The sequence below is a fragment of the Felis catus genome, chromosome C2, assembly GCF_018350175.1.
Source record: "Felis catus isolate Fca126 chromosome C2, F.catus_Fca126_mat1.0, whole genome shotgun sequence".
Classification (NCBI taxonomy): Eukaryota; Metazoa; Chordata; class Mammalia; order Carnivora; family Felidae; genus Felis; species Felis catus.
Window position 1 is genome coordinate 126,493,461 of NC_058376.1, and position 21,201 is coordinate 126,514,661.

At 34.6% G+C, this 21,201-nt stretch overlaps 1 protein-coding gene across 4 annotated transcripts in view; it reads left to right on the forward strand.

Moving 5' to 3' along the window:
- Positions 1–21,201, forward strand: part of STAG1 (stromal antigen 1) — a 410,325-nt gene that overhangs the window by 368,808 nt on the left and 20,316 nt on the right. For all 4 annotated transcript variants that reach the window (XM_023260539.2, XM_045036401.1, XM_019810669.2 and 1 more), the window contains 6 exons: positions 2,721–2,813; positions 5,136–5,310; positions 7,218–7,357; positions 10,022–10,123; positions 14,073–14,221; positions 14,939–15,067. In XM_023260539.2, coding sequence (XP_023116307.1) covers positions 2,721–2,813; positions 5,136–5,310; positions 7,218–7,357; positions 10,022–10,123; positions 14,073–14,221; positions 14,939–15,067 — 788 coding nt within the window. The remainder of the gene's footprint in view (positions 1–2,720; positions 2,814–5,135; positions 5,311–7,217; positions 7,358–10,021; positions 10,124–14,072; positions 14,222–14,938; positions 15,068–21,201) is intronic.

Sequence of the window (21,201 nt, forward strand, 5' to 3'; positions counted from 1 at the left end):
CTCTCAAAATAAACATTTAGGTGCAGCTGAGGGGCTCAGGTGGTTAAGCCTCTGTTGATTTTGGTTCAGGTCATGGTCTCATGGTTTGTGAATTCGATCCTTGGAGTCAAGTTGAGATTCTCTCTCTCTGCTCCTCCCCTGCTCTTGGTTTCTCTCTTAATAAGTAAACTTTAATAAGTAAATAAACATTTTTTAGAAAACCATTTTTTAATGTTTTCTTTCCCGAATATGCCATATTCTTCTGGTTTTTATTCCTACTCATACCATTTCTTAGATTTCTTCATATGCTCTTCTTTCTTATCCATCTGTTAAATGTTGGTGTTCCCCAAGATACTTTTGTCCACCTTCTCTACATATTCTCATTGAGTGATCTCATCTTCTTCCATCATGTCTGTTGCCGTTTAAATGCCGAGGACTGCCAAATCTTTATTCTTGCTTGAATTCTTTCCCATGGCCTTTGAACTCTTATATTCAATGGCCTACTAAACATCAGTAGGATATTTTTCAGGAATCTCAGATCATCATCTCTAAAATTGAACTATTATGTTAGCATTTTTGTGAACTATTAACATTAACTATTTCAGTGATAAACACCATAATCCACCTAATAGGTGACTACCTGGAAATTTAGGACTCATCAACAGCCCCATTCTGATTAGTTCCTAAATTCTATGCTGCTGCTTTATAATTTCTCTTCAGTCTATTCACATCTTCACTGCCAACATTTTATTTTCAGACCCTCATTCTAAATTATTCCTATGGCCTTTGTTAATATGTAAGGGAACCAGAGAATAATGATTAAGAGCATGGACTGCTTTAGAGTCACAAGAGTAAGATAATCCTACATTTGGATCCTTACCCTATCACTTAGAATCCATGGGTGTTCTGAAGTTGTTTCCTCATGGGTATAAAAGGAATATTAACACTTACTTCATATGGTGATTGTGAGATTTAAATTTATGGCCCGTAGAACACAGTACTTAGTACATAATTAGCACTCAGCAGAAGATTGTATTTCTTATTAACTAGCCTCCCTATTCCATATCATTCTCCATTCTGCTTATAATATTATTCTTTAAAACAAAATTGTAGCACTCTCATAATAAAGATTCTTCTACAGTAGTTCGTTATTGCTAGTGGGATAATAACCAGATGATTTAACACGGAATTTTAAGTGATCTCCTGTTTAAATGGAAATAAATCCTGTTTTCCTCTTCAGCTTTCACTCTTGCCACTCACCTCCGTATTTGTGTCCCAGCCACAATAAATTAACAGCCTCTCACAAGCATGTTCAGGCTTTTGAACATTTTGTGCCCCCTGGGATACCTTTTTCTATATAGCTGGATAATTTTTAGTTGTTCAGAGCTCAGCTTACATGTTACCTTCTTTGGGAGCCCTTCTGTGACTACTTTTGACTCTGGATTAGGCTTTCCAACATAGTATTTCTTACATTCTGTTGCAGCTGACTGTTCTCTTGTCTGTTTCCCCTAATGTATAATGAATCTTTGAAATTAGAGAAGGTCAAAGAATGTTGAGTTTTGGTTATTGGGTGTTCATCTGCAGGAACATGAAAAGTTTTTAAGACAGCTTTTTTTTTTTTTTTTTTACTATTCTGCACAAAATGAGCTTATTCCTTCTTCCAAATACTACACTCATGATAGCAAAAGGAAATGTGTATAATTTTTTAAGTATCTTTATTTGGGATGTGAAGATCCCCAAAAGGAATTAGTACTGTCATCTGCACAAAGAGTAGCTTTAAGAACTTTAGTAACAGAATACTTTTTAGAAGTGATTTCTACATCAGCCTAATTTAATTACTCTTCATTACTATTTTAAATATCGATGTAATACTGAATTATCTCATGTGTCTTCCTCATTAGTGAGAATGTGAGCTCTGATATCAGACAATCCTGGCTTCAAACTCTTGCTAATAATGACTACTACTAATCAATATAAATGTTAGATTATGTAACACTAAGCCCTCAAACCAGTGTCTGACACATTTAGGTGCTTGATAAATTTAAATTTCCTTTTATACTTTTTAAATGTTTCACATTGAATATTATATGGCCATCTAATTAAATCCTGTTCACTCATTCAATTTTAAATTAAAGCCCATCCTTTTACAAAAGTCCCTCCAGCTCAGCTCTCTCTGCTGCAGTTAGAGGTAGTACAAAAAAAAAAAAAAAAATTGAACATTTAATTACTCTGTGATTAGCCTAATTCCCTGCTAGGATGTTAACCCCTTGAGGGCAAGGACACTGTTTTTAAAATTATTTTTTCTCAAAAAACATTTAGTTTTCTTCCCTTGACATTTTGCAGAATGCTGAGAATATGGGGGAAATTAAGTGCACATTTGTTGCTTAATGATATTTTTTCAGTGTGCTGCTCTGCCCCCTCACCTTACTACCAACTAGTATGTATTTTGGAATGTCTAACAATTTTAATATTAACCCAAGTAAACCATATTTATAAAGGAAAACATGTTGGAGGAAATCATACTGAGCATTCCATAGCTAAATAGAATTGAGTGTTTGGGATTATGCCCCTTCCATTAGGATAACTAGGAAATAACTGTATGATTTGGTTCCCAACAATAAATTTGGTTTTATGAATTTCCTTAACAGTAAGTCAATTGGCTATTTCCATTTATTATTTCTTACGGATCAGGTTTATAGGATATTGTAATTCATGTTTGCAAATTTGAATGTGTCTTACAGGAGGATTTGTTGGTATTGAGGAAAACAGTGAAATCCTTTTTGGCTGTTTGCCAACAGTGCCTATCTAATGTTAATACTCCAGTGAAGGAACAGGTAAGAAATTATCAGTTAAGAGCTCTCAATAAAAATAACTAAATTCATTGAAGAACAGTAAGAAGATGTAAATTTTTTATGACAGTTCTTAACATACAGATCTATCCCTAACATTTATGGAACTTGGGACAAAAGTATGGATGTCTGAATATTTAACTTAACAAAGCAAGCTAACAGATTTGTTTTATGTCTTTTTATCTAGACAAATACACTATCATAATGACCTGGTTCATAATTCCTGATTCCTGGGACTTCTATCCCAAAACTGGGAGGGTTGAAGCTGGCCTGTGGTCCACCCTCCTCTGACCTTACCCTCTTCTCATCACACATATGTAAACACTTCACACTTCTCACACATATATGTAAACTTCTCACTTCTCACACATATATGTAAACACTTCAGCCCATAAATCCAAACTGTCAACATTATCCCCTCAAACAGCCACCCTGAGACCTGGAGTACACACACAAATGATATCGTCTCCCCAGAGAAGAGGGCTGTGCAGGCTTTGATAGCAGAATCAGGTCTCTTAGGGCAAGGAATCCCTGAGTCCCTGTACTTGGATAGTAGGAGTGCAGGTGGATATATCCCACTGGTTTAGCAGACTCCTCAATCCTTGGGAAGGGCAGCACAGCCCAAAGAGGGTCAAAGCAGAGCCCGAGGCAGTACTGTTTCCATGAAGCGATTTTTTTAAAACTGTTGAATTATACTATTCTTCTGGTAAGTACTTTTATATACTGTTACATATAAAAACTTCTGTATACTGTTTTATATAAAAGAATACTTTTTTCCATATTGTTCTTTTCATCGTAATGTTGGACTAGAAAATGTCTAGTTAATTAGAATACTGTAGTACTCACATTTTGCTATCCCTTCTAAGTAGGTTATCACATCTATTAGTTATCTATTAAGTTATCAGCATCTAACTTAAATGGGAACAGAGATGGTCTTCTCTAAACCTTACTCTCTAAACCTGCTGAACCCCATCAGTGAGTGCTGTCTAAAACTACCTAGCTTAGGACATTTAAACCAAAAATTCATTGTTTGTGCATCATCACTGGTGATGTCCAAAACTGTGGCCTGCCTCTCCCTCTGCCTCTCCCTCTGCCTCTGCCCCTGCCCTCTGCCCTCTGCCTTGCCCTCCCCCTCTCCCTCCCCCTGGATTCTCCCTCTCTCTTTCTCTCTCTATATATATCCATCCCCCTGGATTCTCTTCATGCTCCCGTTTTCAAGTGGCTCTTTCTGAATATCTTTAGACATTTAGTAGTTCATGGTGGTGTAGTCAGAGCATGAACTTCCATGATTCTTGCTGGAGGTAGACAGCCAAGTATGCACTCATCTCCAAATACATACCAAAATTGTGTTTTCCCCTAGAAATCAATATTTAGAACAAGGTAAGTGAATTGTTTTGAGTTACCAGAGCCCTCAATTATCCTACAACAAAATCATTCAGTTACAGTAAACTGATAACACAGACTCATTTCATACCATCCATTAAATAGGGCAAATTTGACAACATTATCATACTGTTTCTTTAGGAAATGTATTGAAAATTCCCTTATGTGATTAAACTTGTGGCAAGCTTTCATATAGTGATTTTTATGTGAATGGTCTTAAATTCAATTTTAAACCTACTGAAAGATTTTTTTTTTTAAGTTTATTTTTGAGAGAGAGAGAAAGAGCACAAGCTGAGGAGGGGCAGAGAGAGAGGGAGACACAGAATGTGAAGCAGGCTCCAGGCTCTGAGCTGTCAGCAGAGCCTGATGCAGGGCTCAGACCCATGAACCATGAGATCATGACCTGAGCTGAAGTCAGACACTTAACCAACTGAGCCACCCAGGCGCCCCCACGTTAGATTTTTTTAAAGCAGAATCCTTAAATAGTAGCTTTAAGATTTAGAGTACTGCATTGTAATTTGTTGAATAATACAGTTTGTCTTAAGATTTATGCTTATTATTTGATTAAGAAGTGTATGATTGATTTCTGTCCTCTGTCATAATTTATTCTGTTCATTTTGTATTTCCACAATTAGCTTTAAGTCATTTTTCTTAACTTCAAGTCAAAATCTCTTAACTGTTTTGAGTTAATACAGCCATGTAAAAGAAATAGATTATGTTTAGGGAGGAAAAGTCTTAAATGGGACTAGTATTTAATGAGAAAAAGTATATTCAATAAGTTTGGAAATTAAAACTACTCAGTTTCTGTTATGGTATTGTTTATGAAGTACATTTAATTTAGTATGTTTTCATTAACATTGATCTCTAGTTATAGTTATATTTATATATTATATTACTGATGAATTAATTCCCTTTGCATTCTAGGCATTCATGTTACTCTGTGATCTTCTGATGATATTTAGCCACCAATTAATGACAGGTGGCAGGGAAGGCCTCCAGCCTTTGGTATTTAATCCAGATACTGGACTCCAGTCTGAACTCCTCAGTTTTGTGATGGATCATGTTTTCATTGACCAAGACGAAGAGAACCAGAGCATGGGTATTTGTAGTTATTATCTCATCAATATAATATTGATTTTTTTTTTTTTTTTTTTTACCGATCACAAAAGATACTAGGAAAAAATTCAAATTCAGTCCTAAAAAGTACTAGCATTTCTCTCTTTTAAAAAAGAGTTAATGCATTCATGTGGTTCAGGAACCAACAAGAATAATAATGTACACAGTGAAAGTCTCCCTTCTTTAGAATAGTACCCCAGAGGTCTTTCCCTGTCACTACATACAGAGCTTCTTTATTCTTTTTCCAACAGCTATAGCATAATTATTCGTTATAGCATAATTTATGTCATCTGTCTCCTATTGATTGATGTTAGGCTACTTTCCAACCTTTTTTTTCTAATGTTTATTCATTTTTTGAGAGGGAGAGAGTGTGCATGAGCTTGTGAGTGGAGGAGGGGCAGAGAGAGGGAGACAGAATCTGAAGCAGGCTCCAGGCTCTGAACTGTCAGCACAGAGCCCAACGTGGGGCTCAAAGTCACTAACTGCGAGATCATGACCTGAGCTAAAGTTGGACACTTAACAGACTGAGCCACCCAGGCACCCCTAGTTTTCAATCTTCTGCTTATTATAAATTATACTACAGTAAATGTGTACATTTGTCATTTCCCACATGTGCAAAATGTATATATAGGATAGATATGTTCCTAATTGAACTATGTCCAGGTTCACAATTCCTGTAAAGGAAAGCATCCAAGTTCCTTTCTATTCCTGAGAATCACCATATATTTCTTAACAAAATGTAACTGTAAGGTATTAAGTGCTAAAAGACTGTTATCAAACCTTACCAGTCAAAATTATGCTAAACCTGCATAATGACAACATAGCATAATTAGGCTGACTATAAATAAATATTATATAGGATATTTGTGAAATAGATTATTTCAGCTGTTTAAGATCTGTATATCTAATCTGCAGATCTGTCTGGTGCTATTAGAGTATTCTTTACTTAACAGAACATTTTAGAAAATACTCAATTGTGAAACAAAATCTCTAGAGTCCATTTTAATCACAGGAGATAAAATTTACCTACTACTTGTTTTAAGCAAAAAGATTTCCAACTTCTCGAAGCCTTGGTGCTTCACAGCAGGAGTAATTAATGGAAAAGGAAGAGAAAAGTTCAGTAAGTTCTTTTCTGAATATATACATGTGAAGAAGGAAAGAAAGAACACTCTCCAAGTATGGGCAGGCCAAGACATGGGAGCGTCAGTACAGAGCCTGAAACAAACATTAACATGTGAGCATCTGGAGCCTTATGAAGAAATTTTTTCAGGGATCAAAGATAGACAAGCCAGTGGGACCTGAGAATTAAAAAACTGAGGAAGAAACACTTCTCATTTGGAAAGTATTTGATAGTAAGCTTTGTTTTAAGAAATGTATATATGCATAAATGTTTTGCAAAATGTATAATGTAACCATGTTTAGGACAAGCACTGAAAACTAACACCTCCATATATTTCCATTACTCCCCGCATATTTCTTTCTAAAAGAAAACTTTTTCTCTATGTCTTAAACATTTCCAGAAATTTCTTCTCTGTTAAAATATAGCTAATAGCATGTAATTGAAATTAGAAGAGATAGCATCTTCAAGATTGACAGACAACAGTATTATTAGGATAAAAATATCAGAAAAAGAATTTATATATGATTTGCTTATCTTACGCAGTCTTTGCTGTGACAGTCTCTTGGAAGTAGGAACCTTGGTACCTACTAAATGTATAATCGGTGCAACTAAATATACCACCCTAAAATAATCACAATTTTTATCTTATCTAAAACTGAATGGTACTACTTGTAAAGTTATAAGCCAGTGTTTGATTATACAGATTGTCTATTTTGTTTTACCTTGTATAAAGGGCCAAAGTTCATAACGAATTTATTTTCTGTGGTTAGAGGGTGATGAAGAAGATGAAGCTAATAAAATTGAGGCCTTACATAAAAGAAGGAATCTACTTGCTGCCTTCAGCAAACTTATCATTTATGATATTGTTGACATGCATGCAGCTGCAGACATCTTTAAACACTACATGAAGGTATAGTTTCATATCCTTATTTTTCTCCTTCCATCTCAGTGGCAGAGAAATTTGCAATTAAAATGAAAAGATGAGAACAGAAGCTAAAATTCACAGCTTTTACCTATGTATTGTTGATGATTTTCTGATATATTTAAAGTTTCTCTCTTTTATAGAAGTATAAGCTTTTTGTCAATCTGTTCCATTATATCAACCCCATAATGTGGGAGATCTTCACATTTATTGGAAGAACACCTTTTTGTTTCCATGAAGCTTTATAGACTCTCTTGATAACATGGAAGAAACCTAATCTCTCTTCCTTATGACATCTCTTCAAGACATTTTTATAAGTATGCCTACTATATACCATGCTGCCTGCCAGGCACTGAAGTTATAAAGATTTTCTTTAATTCCATTCTAAAGTAGTCTAAAGGCAAAAAGACTGTCAACAATTAGACAATTGCATTGTATAGTATAACCAAGGTATGTATAGGGGTTCCTGGAAATATATAAAACAGACAATATATGTTTCTTTATATATTCTAAAGAAATATAAGGGTTAATGGAAATTGCTTAGAGGTGACTTCAGAACTAAGTCTAAGACACTAAGCATAAATTAGTAAGCAAAGAAGTAGTGGGAGGACTTGTGGGCAGATTGAACTTCATGCACAGACAAAGGAATGTGAATTCTTTGTGGGAAGTGCAAGTAATTTGATGTGACAACATAGATTGCTTATGAAAGTGGAGCAAGAGATAAGATTTAAAGAAGGTGTCATTAGTGACTATATGCTGTGTGAGAAGCTTGAATTTTTTTCCTCAGGGTGGTAAGGAAACGCTGAAGGGTTTTAAACCATTCTTCATATGATAGGATTTTGGTAGGTACTCACCTTCCTGGCTGTTTGCTTTCCTTAAGCTCCATTTTGTTCCCGACCCTCTAAAAAAGCATTGCTCAGAAATCTTTATGACAGGTAGACTTCTCAGTTTATGTGTTTTTACCTTGTTCTCCTGACACAGATAGTGTTTTGTTTTGCGTATGTTCAGAATATTGTGTGTGCCATTGATCCAATTGCATCTTTATCCATGTTTAGTTATGTATGGTCCAGTTCTAGGTAGGATAAATAGTAATTAATTCATCATATTTTGCTGAACAACTGCAGTGTGACCAACACTGTGTTGATAGCCAGAGATTTAAATAAAACATGATTTCTGCACTAAGGAGCTTACAGGTTAATAGGGAAACTGAAATACAAGCATAATATAATGTAACATGGTAATAATGAGTGGCTGCCTTTGTTCTGTGCAATTTATATATGAGATACTGTTCTGAGGCTCTTTCATAATGTTTGTTATTTACAGTAATCCTGTCATTTACAGATAAGGAAATTAAGGCTCAAAGAGGTTAAGTAACTTTCCATGGTCACATAACTATTATAAATAGCAAAAACTGGAATTTGATTCTAGGTTTGTCTAGCTTCCAAGCTTAGTTCTTCCCACTAGACCATAAAACCTCAGCACAATTATTGTAGTGGTAGATGTACAAATTACAAAGCAAACACAGGATATAGAGAGAGACCTAAGTGAAAGGAGTCTGAGATGGCTTCCTAGCATAATATCTAAACATTATGTTTGGATGGATAAATATGAGTATACCATGGTTTTTCCTTTTCATCCCTTTATAATACTGTATTGATTTCAAGAAATGAGCCTTAACCAAAATTTATTATCATCCTCAGCAATTGTTGTGCTTCTCATTAAAAGCTGTAATCTTTTTGAGAGTATTCTGATAGTTATTTGCTAGTCTTTGTTATATACCCTTAGGTATGTATATATAGCTTTTTGCCCCAGTTCTCTGTATGACCATTACAAATCTGAATTTATTAGAGATCTCCCTGTTTAACCACTTCAGTGTATTATTGTATCTTTCTCTTTTTTTGCACCTTATATCATGGACGTATAGCCATCTTTTTTGTAAATTATAAAAATCCAATTACTAAGCTAATATATTACTTTTTCACATAAGTTGTAGGTTTTTAAGCTTTCACTTGGAAATAACATCCAGATTTAATGGCTTTAAATAAGGGTTTTTTTAATTATTTACTCACAAGGAAAATTTTTTAAATCCTATATCAAAAAACTGAATTATAAAGAAATTAAATTTTTCTCAGTCACTATCGAACAAGTCATTGTTTTTATTTTTTATAATAGTAACATACACACATGTGGTGGTGACAGGGAATGAGATACAACACAAAAGTATTTAAAGTTAAGTCTGTGACACTAATCTGCCCTTCCCACTTATTTAGGTTCACTCCCCAGAGGTAAGCAGTTTTAATTGTTCTGGTTTAGTTCTTTGCTAAGTTTCTACCAAAGTTCTGTTTGTTGATTTGTTACCTTTTAAGTGATGTCTATTGAATCCGTATTACAGAGAATAAGGAATTTTGTTTACCTATCTTCCTCTTCTACAATTCCCGGTTTTCAGTTTTATCGTTAACTTTCACTGTTTCTTAATCTTAAATATCAAATGTGTATTCCTTTAACTTTAGACAATATCTTTTGTCTCTCATTATGTTTAAGATGAAGAAATTAAACACCTCTGAACTCCCCCTTCCATTTTTTTCACCAATCTACTTTGTCTCATGAAATTTCAATAATTTTAAAGCTGTATTTTCTTTCTTTTTCTCATAGTATTACAATGACTATGGTGATATTATTAAGGAAACACTGAGTAAAACCAGACAGATTGATAAAATTCAGTGTGCCAAGACCCTCATTCTCAGTTTACAGCAGGTAAGAAATCTAAAGGAAAGAGGTAAAGGTTAGAACTAATGTTACTGAGCACTTTTATGTGCTTAGTATGTACTAGGTATATTTTACCTCACTTAAACTAGGTCATTGTTTAAGTAATAATAAGTAGTAATCCATACATTACTATGGATACTTTCTGGTACAAAAACATGTGTTATCTGTCTTTTCTTTTGGAAGATAGTCTTATAGTACACATTTCAAATAATGAAATCCTAAAGTGATCTACTCTTGGACCAGATGAAATGCAAATGGATATTTTAAAAAGTACTCATCTAAAAAGAAAAATACATAAGTATTTTTTTAACATATTTAATGAAGAAAGGGCAAGAATAGTATTCAAATAATGAAATAGGTCACATATATAAATCAGAGTCCCTAATAAATGCCTCATGAATTAATACAGAGATTTCAGGGGGTAGGTGGGGCCTTAGGTTTGTGTATGTAAAGTTAAATACATTTATATGTCAACCAGCCCTATGAACAAAGTTAAAAAACAAATGATAGGTTGGGGGAAATATTTTCAATCATACATAATAAATCCTACAAATCAATAACAAAAACACATTCCTTAGAAAAGTGAGCAAGGGATATGAAAGTTACTTTTCAGAAGAGAAATCTTATAAAACAATAACCCTATGAAAAGAGGCATAACTTCATTAATAATTAATAAAGGGATACCTGGGTGGCTCAGTTGGTTAAGTGTCTGACTTTGGCTCAGGTCATGATCTCGCGTTCTGTGGGTTTGAGCCCCGTGATGGGCTCTGTGCTGACAGCCCAGGGCCTGGAGCCTGCTTCAGATTCTGTGTCTCCCCTACATTCACTCTTTGTCTCTGTCTCTCAAAAATAAATAAAACATTAAAAAAAATTTTTTTTAATAATTGATGAAATACGAATTGAAACAGAGATATTTATCACTGATGAACAGATTAGCATGAAGTTAAATCATTGTTAATACCAACAGTTGATAAAGATGTAGAGAAAAAGGGTCTTTTGTGAAAGAAATTGCTATTGCCAGGGCACCTGGGTGGCTCAGTTGTCAGTTAAGTGTCCGACTCTTGATTTCAGTCCAGGTCATGATTTCACAATTCGTGAGTTTGAGCCCCACATGACTGTCAGCATAGAGCCCGCTTGGGATTTTCTCTCTCTGCCCCTCCCGTGCTCTCTCTCTGTCTCTCTCTAAAAATAAATGAAGTAAACTTAAAAAAAAAAATTTTTTTTTAAGAAAATTCTGTTGCTGTCTTGAAATACAATTTTGCAGAATATATCAAACTTGAAGATAAATACTCCTTTTAAAAGTCACTTTTTGCTGCTAGGTATCTATAGAGGTACATGCAGGCACACACAAAGGTATGTATGTAAAATATGTTTTATTGTAACAGTCTATAATATTGAAAGATTGGAGATTCAGCAGAAGAATGGTTAAAGTGTGAAACTCTGAAGTAGCTAAAAGTTTTAAGACAAAATATTAAGTGAAAAATAGCAAGTTTTGGAGAAAGGGGAAGCTTCATGCACTGTTGGCGGAAATCCAAACTGGTACAGCCACTCTGGAAAACAGTATGGAGGTTCCTCAAAAAGTTAAAAATAAAACTGTCCAATACCCAGCAATTGCACTACTAGGTATTTACCCAAAGAATACAAAAATACTAATTGAAAGAGACATGCACATTCAAAGAGGTACACACACACACACACACACACACAAATATACAATGGAATATTCCTTAGCCATAAAAAAGAGTGAAATCTTGTCATTTGCAGCAGTGTGGATGGAGCTAGAGACCATCATGTTAAGCAAAACAAGTCAGAGAGACACCCCATATGATTTCTCTCATGTGGAATTTAAGAAACAAAACAGATTCTTAACAGAGAACAAACTGAGGGTTGATGGAGGGGAGGTAGGTGGGGGGATGGCTTAAATGGGTGATGGGTAGTAAGGAGGGCACTCATTGTGATGGGCACTGGGTGTTGTATGTAAGTGATGAATCCCTAAATTCTACACCTAAAATTAATATTACACCCTCTGTTAGCTAACTGGAATTTAAATAAAAACTTGAAAAAGCGGGAAAAAACGGAGCAAGTTTCAGGACAAAATATATAGAATAGTACCATTTATATTAGAAGTTTTGTGTATGTGATATATTGGTGTGTCTAAACTAGTCTAGAAAACCTTGAAACTTTAACATAAATTACCTTTGGAGAGAAGAATGATATTTAATGGGACAGAGGAAGGAGAACTTTTATTTTTATATTACTTGAATTTTGCACAAAGAGATATATTTTTTGTATTCATTTTAAGTATACATTTTAAAATTTAAGGCTATCGTGTACAACCATTTCTGAAAACATTTTGAAGTTTAAAAATTTATAAGTAATTATCTGTAAATAAATTTGAAAATCTTTTGAAGACCTGCTGTTTCTAGTCATGGCACTCTGTTGGTGAAGAAAATGAGAAGGTGGACAACATAATTACTAGAAGAGCCATTTCAATGGAATGGTATGATTAGAGTGAACTGAGAGATTGGGAGTGAGGAAGTGAAGAAAAACAATGTAAACAATCCTTTTTAGGACCTTTGCCATAAAGAGAATCAAAACGATGCGTTACTAGCTGACATAGGAGATAGAGTTAAGTTATGGTTTTGTTTTTTTTTTTTTTATGTTGGTTTCTTTTTAAGATGCATGCAGGTAGTAGAGAGGGAATAGTTAAGGATGCAGGACAGAGCAGTAAGCATGAGAGCAAAATTGCTAAATAGGTAAAATGGAGTGAGATCTAGTAAATAAGTAGGGAGTGGCTTTAGATGAAAGCCTGGACTATTCATATCTTGTAGGGAAGACAGATATGTATAGATAAATTTAAGTGTCTGACCTTGGTGGCAGAACAATGATAGCTTTTATATTCTTTAGTACTCCAGATTTATTTCGTTGTTGTTATTTTGATACAATATGTGCAATCTATGTGTAATTTATAAAATCCCTCCACCCAGCTTAAGAACCTTTTTGTATATTTTGTTGGTGGGTAGGAAAAATCACCCCATATATCCAAATGTCTTTTTTTACATAGTGTTCTTGTCTAAAGATATAATCAGTGAAAAAAACCAACGCTCTGAACCCTATATATCGTATATTGCCATCCTTATGAAACAACAAAAAGAACACGTAAATGTTTATGAATATAAAGTATATTTCTATAAACATATTTCTTTTCCCCCAGCCTAAAATATATTATTTTTTTGTTAAAAAGAAATAAATTCCGGGGCGCCTGGGTGGCGCAGTCGGTTAAGCGTCCGACTTCAGCCAGGTCACGATCTCGCGGTCCGTGAGTTCGAGCCCCGTGTCGGGCTCTGGGCTGATGGCTCAGAGCCTGGAGCCTGTTTCCGATTCTGTGTCTCCCTCTCTCTCTGCCCCTCCCCCGTTCATGCTCTGTCTCTCTCTGTCCCAAAAATAAAATAAATAAATGTTGAAAAAAAAAAATTAAAAAGAAATAAATTCCTAGGGCACCTGGGTGGCTCAGTCGGTTAAGTGTCAACTCTTGCTTTTGGCTCAGGTCATGACCTCCCAGTTTCATGAGTTCAAGCCTCACGTCAAGCTCTGCTCTGGCAGCATGGGCTGTATGAGCCTGTGTGGGTTTCTCTGTCTCTGCCCCTTCCCCACACGTGCTGTCTCTGTCTCTTGCAAAATAAATAAATAAACTTAAAAAAAAAAAAAGAAATTCCTGTTCACATTTAATCACACAAGTAGCATGAAAATGAGCTCAAGAAATTGGTAATGGTAGATGACTTGGAGAAGGGGAACAGTGTGACTACGGTTAAATATAAGGAGGGAAATTTTACCATGCGCCTTTTAAATTTTTTTAAATTATATTACCTATTCTAATAATAAATGAAATAAATATTTCTTAGCTGTAGATTTTTTCCTCTTTTTTTCTTTCAACCAGTTGTTTAATGAACTTGTCCAAGAGCAAGGTCCCAATCTAGATAGGACATCTGCCCATGTCAGTGGCATTAAAGAACTGGCACGTCGTTTTGCCCTTACATTCGGACTGGATCAGATCAAGACACGAGAAGCAGTTGCCACACTTCACAAGTGAGTGAGCTGAATAAACCCTTTATGTTATAAAGATTTTAGTTTTACTGGAATTTAACTGAAATAAATGTTATTTGACCCATTTTTAAAGTGACAAATGATAGAATTTTTAAGTTACAATAACTTCAGAGGTTGTGTCATCTAGTTATTCTCAACTAGGAGGGCCTTTTGAATTTGAAAAATACTTCAACTGTCTATTTTTTCATTTATAAAGAATAGAAAGTAAAATTTAACAAAATATCTGGTCAGTGAGAAAATGTTATAGGAGACATGGGTTTAAAAACACTGTACTAATTTGGTCAACCTTATTTCATACCTAAAAACTTAATGACAGAAAATGTTAAATACCTTATGTTTAAATACCTCATATAGCTGCTTGGTCCCATGACCCAACTCTGAGAACCAAAGTTTCTGACAGTCTAATGCCCTTTCCAGGGTATTGTGTTACCCCTATAAGATACATACAGGAATTTAGCTTTGTGGTTATTCAGCTATTTTTTATATTATTTGCTACAACTCATACTTTTGTACTGTAAATAATAGAATACTAATAGGTATATATGTCATACAAGTTAACATTGTTTTGCCCTTCAAATTTATCGGATTTTACTTCCTTCAGTGATTTTCCTGCCTTTTCAACTACTTTGAAATTCTAACCCATTGAGAGAACTACACTACTTATCTGGAAAAATAAGAAGTTATTTTCTTTTACTTCAGGGATGGCATAGAGTTTGCCTTTAAATACCAAAATCAGAAAGGACAAGAATATCCCCCTCCTAATCTGGCTTTCCTGGAAGTATTAAGTGAATTTTCTTCTAAACTTCTTCGACAGGACAAAAAGACTGTGTAAGTTACTTTCATCATGATACCCTTGTAATTTTAAATGTTTTATTTTTTGGAAAAATGTTAGTCATCTAGATATAATTACTGTTGATAACATATGCTCTGATTGTTTTAAGGAACCATAGTTTTCTTTCAAGCATCTATATAATTGTTCTTTCACTGTTCACCTTTAGTACTCTAGAATTTGCAAGATTAAATTGAGTAAGTGGGCAATGATTTCTTTTCTTATTCCACAATTCAAAGAAGTAGGAACATTGGCTTAGCCATTGTGTAACCCTTTCTTTTTTCCCTCTTACATTAATTATATTTTAGTTTTACAGTTGACTCTTGAACAACATGGGTTAGGGGTGCAGACCTCCTCACAATCAAAAATCGTGTTTTAACTTTTTTTTAATTTAAAATAAAAGGGTATTTATTAAATTTTAAATTTCACACTTTTTTAATGTTATTTTTTATTACTTAAGTATAGTCGACATATGATATTATGTTAGCTTCAGGTATATAATATAGTGACTCAGGAATTCTATACATAACAGTGCTCACCATGGTAAATTTAGTAACTGTCATCATACAACATTATTACAGTATTATTGACTATACCCTCTATGCTGTACTGTGTAACTTTGACTTCCCAAAAACTTAACTATTTGTAGCCTATTAATGACTAGAAGCCTTACCAATAATAGTTAACATCTTTCATATGTTATATATATTTTATGCTTTCTTATAATAAAGTAAGCTAGAGAAAAAATGTTAAAGTCATAAGAGAAAATATATTTATGGTATGTAGTGTATTTATTGAAAAAAAATCCACATTTAAGTGGACGTGCACAATTCAAATCCATGTTCAAAGGTAAACTGAATTTTTTATTTGACTTGGTCCAAGAAGATTGATTTCTTTTTCTATTTTTTATTTTTGATAACTGATAATAGTTTAAAGAAGTAATATATGCAGTTTTCATAAAAAATATTGATGGGATACTGAATTTTATGAATTTGGTAGAAAGGTATATCAGTTGTAATAATATTAAATGAACAGAAATTTGGAGAGACAGTTAAAAATCATATGAATATGAGTGATAATTCTAAGGAGAGATGCCGACTTCATTTGGTCAAAAAAGATTTATTAAACAATATGGTCAGGTACTGTTGTATAACTCTTATTCTAGTATGGCCAGGCAGCGAACAATACAAAGTTTCTAATGTAAGGGGGACACAACATAACATAGGAACAAGAGTCTCAGGCACTGAAATAGAATAATATGATAGAGAATGAGTGATGTTGGGTATTTGTGGCAGGGGGGGCGGGGGGGGGTGGTTAGTTTGAAAACTTATTTATTCTAGGCATTTACAGATACACATTTTCCTCTGAGCATTACTTTAGCTGCATCTTACAGATTCTGATATGTTGCATTTATGTTTTCATTCATCTCCGTGACTTTCTCATTTTCTTTGTGATGTATTCTTTTATCTTAGTTATTAAGGAGTATTTTATTTAATTTCCACATATTTGTGAATTTCCAAATTTTCCTTCCATTATTGATTTCTCATTTCATTACATTGTGGTTAGAGAATATGCATTTTTTAGTTAATTTTTTTAATGTTTTATTCATTTTTTTGAGAGAAAGAGACACAGTGTGCAGGGAAGGGGCAGAGAGAGAGGGAGACACAGATTCTGAAACAGGCTCCAGGCTCTGAGCTGCAGGCACGAACTGTAAGATCATGACCTGAGCCGAAGTTGGATGCTTAACCAACTGAGCCACCCACATGCCCCGAGAACATGCTTTGTATAATTTAATCCTTTCAAATTTATTCAGGCTTGTTTTATAGACCAATATATGGTCTATTCTAGAGAATGTTCCATATGTACTTCAGGAGAATATGTATTCTTCTGCTGGTGTTCAGTGGTGTTGAGGTATCTGTTAGGTCAGGTGGCATATGGTTGGTTTTGTTTTTTTTTTTTTAATAGCGTTGTTCAAGTCTTCTATTTCTTTGTTAATATTTTGTCTAGTTCTATCCATTATTGAGGGTGGGGTATTGAAGTCTCCTCAACTATTACTGAAATTGTTATTTTTCCTTTCAAATTTGTCGATTTTTTGCTTCATGCCTTTTGAGGCTAGCTCTTTTGTTAGGTGTATTTATGTGTATACTTGTGCCTTCCTGATGGATTGACTCTTAAATAGCATTATAAAATGTCATTCCCTGGCTCTAGTAACTTTTGTCTTAAAATTCTATTTTGTCTGATACTAATACAACCACTCCAGTTGTATTTTATTTACTGTTTGCATGGTATACTTTTTTTCCATCCTTTCACTTTCTGGCTTTTTGTCTTTGAATGTAAACTCTAACTCTGCTTCTTATAGATAGCGTGTAGTTTGATCATGTTTTGGGTTGTTTTTTTTTTTGTTGTTGTTGTTTTTCTTCTCTAAGTAGGCTTCACACCCAGCACAGAGCCCACTGTGGGGATTGAACAAGACCTGAGCTGAGATCAAGAGTCAGACACTTCACTTTCTGCCATTATACTGTCTGCTTCTATAGATTATTTTTGCTATTTCCTCCCTTATTGCCTTTTTTATATATTTTTTTAAATTATTTTTTAATTTACATCCAAGTTAGCATATAGTGCAACAATGATTTCAAGAGTAGATTCCTTAATGCGCTTACCCATTTAGCCCATCCCCCCTCCCACAATCCCTCCAGCAACCCTGTTTGTTCTCTATATTTAAGAGTCTCTTATGTTTTGTCCCCCTCCCTGTTTTTATATTAGTTTTGCTTCCCTTCCCTTATGTTCATCTGTTTTGTATCTTAAAGTCCTCATGTGAGTGAAGTCATATGATATTTGTCTTTCTCTAATTTCACATAGGGTAATACCCTCTTGTTCCATCCACGTTGTTGCAAATGACAAGATTTCATTATTTTTGATTGCTAAGTAATACTCCATTGTATATATATACCACATCTTTTTTATCCATTCATCCATCGATGGACATTTGGGCTCTTCCCATACTTTGGCTATTGTTGATAGTGCTGCTGTAAACACTGGGGTGCATGTGCCCCTTCGAAACAGCACACCTGTATACTTTGGATAAATACCTAGTAGTGCAATTGCTGGATCATAGGGTAGTTCTATTTTTAATTTTTTGAGGAGCCCCCATACTGTTTTCCACAGTGGCTGCACCAGTTTGCATTCCCACCAGCAATGCAAAAGAGATCCTCTTCCTCTGCATCCTTGCCAACATCGGTGGTTGCCTGAGTTGTTAATATTAACTGTTCTGACAGATGTGAGGTGGTATCTCATTGTGGTTTTGATTTGTATTTCCCTGATGATGAGTGATGTTGAGCATTTTTCCATGTGTTGGTTGACCATCTGGATGTCTTCTTTGGAGAAGTGTCTATTCATGTCTTTTGCCCATTTTTTCACTGGATTATCCTTTTTTTGGGTGATGAGTTTGAGAAGTTCTTTATAGATTTGGAGACTACCCTTTATCTGATATGTCATTTGCAAATATCTTCTCCCATTCTGTCGGTTTCCTTTTAGTTTTGCTCATTGTTTTCTTGGCTGTGCAGAAGCTTTTTATTTTGATGAGGTCCCAATAGTTCATTTTTGCTTTTGTTTACCTTGCCTCCAGAGACGTGTTGAGTAAGAAGTTGCTGCGGCCAAGGTCAAAGAGGTCTTTGCCTGCTTTCTCCTCTAGGATTTTGATGGCTTCCTGTCTTACATTTAGGTCTTTCACCCATTTTGAGTTTAGTTTTGTGTATGGTGTAAGAAAGTGGTCCAGGTTCATTCTTCTGCATGTCGCTGTCCAGGTTTCCCAGCACCACTTGTTGAAGAGACTGTCTTTATTCCACTGGATATTCTTTCCTGCTTTGTCAAAGATTAGTTGGCCATGACTTCTTTTATATTAAGTGGATATTTTCTAGTGTAACATTTTACTTCAAAATTATTTAAAATATTTTTCTTTTTAATGTTTATCTATATTTGAGAGAGAGAGTGAGTGAGTGTGAGCAGGGGAGGGGCAGAGAGAGATGGAGGAGACAGAATCTGAAGCAGACTCTGAGCTGTCAGCACAGAGCCCAGTGCAGGGCTTGAACTCACAAGCCATGAAATCATGTTGGACACCCAACTGACTGAGACACCCAGGTGTCCCTTACTTCAAAATTACTTAATTGTACTTTTTTAGTTATGTCCTTAGTGGGTTTTTGTAGGCCTTAAAATATACATCTTATCAAAATTTCTTCAAATTTATTCTAGGGAAATATAAAAACTTTACTTCTATATAGCTTTTCTTTTCTTTTTTTAATGTTTATTTATTTTTTTGAAAGAGAGAGAGACAGAGCATGAGTAGGGTAGGGACAGAGAGAGAGACACAGAATCCGAAGCAGGCTCCAGGCTCTTCTGAGCTGTCAGCACAGAGCCCAACGCGGGGCTCGAACCCATGAACTGTGAGATCGTGACCTGAGCTGAAGTCGGATGCTTAACTGACTGAGCTACCCAGGTGCCCCTATATAGCTCCATTTCTATTCTTTTTTGTGTCATTGTTGTTACACATACTGCATCCAAATATGTTACACACCCAACAATACATCATTATAATTATATTTGATATAATTGTATGTCTTTTAAATACACTGAGAGAAGAAATGGAGCCAAGTATACATTTATTATAGAGTTTGTTATAGTAACCTTTTTTTTAATGTTTATTTATTTTTGAGAGAGAGTGTGAGTGGGGGCAGGGCAGAGACAGAGTGGGACAGAGGATCCGAGGTGGGCTCTGCTCTGACAGCAGAGCCCGGTGTGGGCTCAAACTCACAAACCATGAGATTGTGACCTGACTTGAAGTTGGACACTTAACTGACTGAGCCACCCAGGGGCCTGTTATATTATTAATCTCATTTGCCCTTTCTGGTTCTCCTCATTTCTTTCTGTGGATTTGATATACCATCTGGCATCATTTCCTTACACTAATATATCTTTGCTCCCACCTATTTCTTTTGTATTTATTACCAAATATATTACATTTCTATGTTATTGGCTCAACAATACAGTGATACATATTATTTTATACAATTCTTGTTTAAATTAGTGAAAAGAATAAATATGCAATTATATTGGCCTTCATAACTACTTAATAATTACCTTTTAGCTCTCTTTGTTTTTTCATGTGTATTCTCTGGCATCATTTGCTTTCAGCCTGAAGAACATCTTTTATTGTTTCTTTTAAGTCAGGTCAGCCAGCAACAAATTCTCTATTTTTATTCCATCTGGGAGTGTCTTTATTTTATCTTTAGCTTTAAAATATAGTTTTGCTAGATAAAATATTCTGATTTGATAGTGTGTTACTTTCAGTACATTGATGATACTATCCCACTGACTTCTGGCCTCCATTGCATCTGATGAGAAATCATGAGTTACTTGCTCTTCTTTCAAGAGTTTTCCTTTAGTGTCAGCTTTTAGCATTTTGCCTATGATGCATCGGGGTGTGGGTCTTTTTGAATTTATCTTGCTTGGACTTTGTTGAGCTTTGATAATGTGTAGATTAATGTTTTTCACCAAATTTGGAAGTATTAACTATTATATCTTTTTTTTTTCCTATTATGTCTTTAAATGCATTTCTACTCCTTTCTTCTCCTGGTATTTCCACTACACTTATCAGTGCACTTAATGGTATCGCACATTTCTGAGGCTCTGTTCATTTTTCTTTATTCTTTCTGCTCTTCAGAATACATAATTTCTACTGATGCATATTCAAGATTACTAACTATTTATTCTGCCAGTTCAAATCTGTTGAGCTCCTATAGAGAATTCTTAATTTGTTATTGTAATTTGCAACTGCAAAATTTCCATTTGTTCTCTTTTTTATCATTTCTTTTATTCTTCTTATTCTCTATTTAATGAGATAGGGACATATTTTTCATTCCTTATGTATATATTTTTTTAGTTCTTTGAACATATTTAAAATATTGCTTTGCAATCTTTATGGGCCACTGTTTTTATTGCTCACTTTTTTACTGCTACATGTAGGTCATATTTCCCTATTACTTTGCATGTCTCATAATTTTTTGTTTAAAACTGAATAATTTAGATAATATGTTGCATACATGATACCTTGTGAAGTAATTTAGGTACACTTCATACC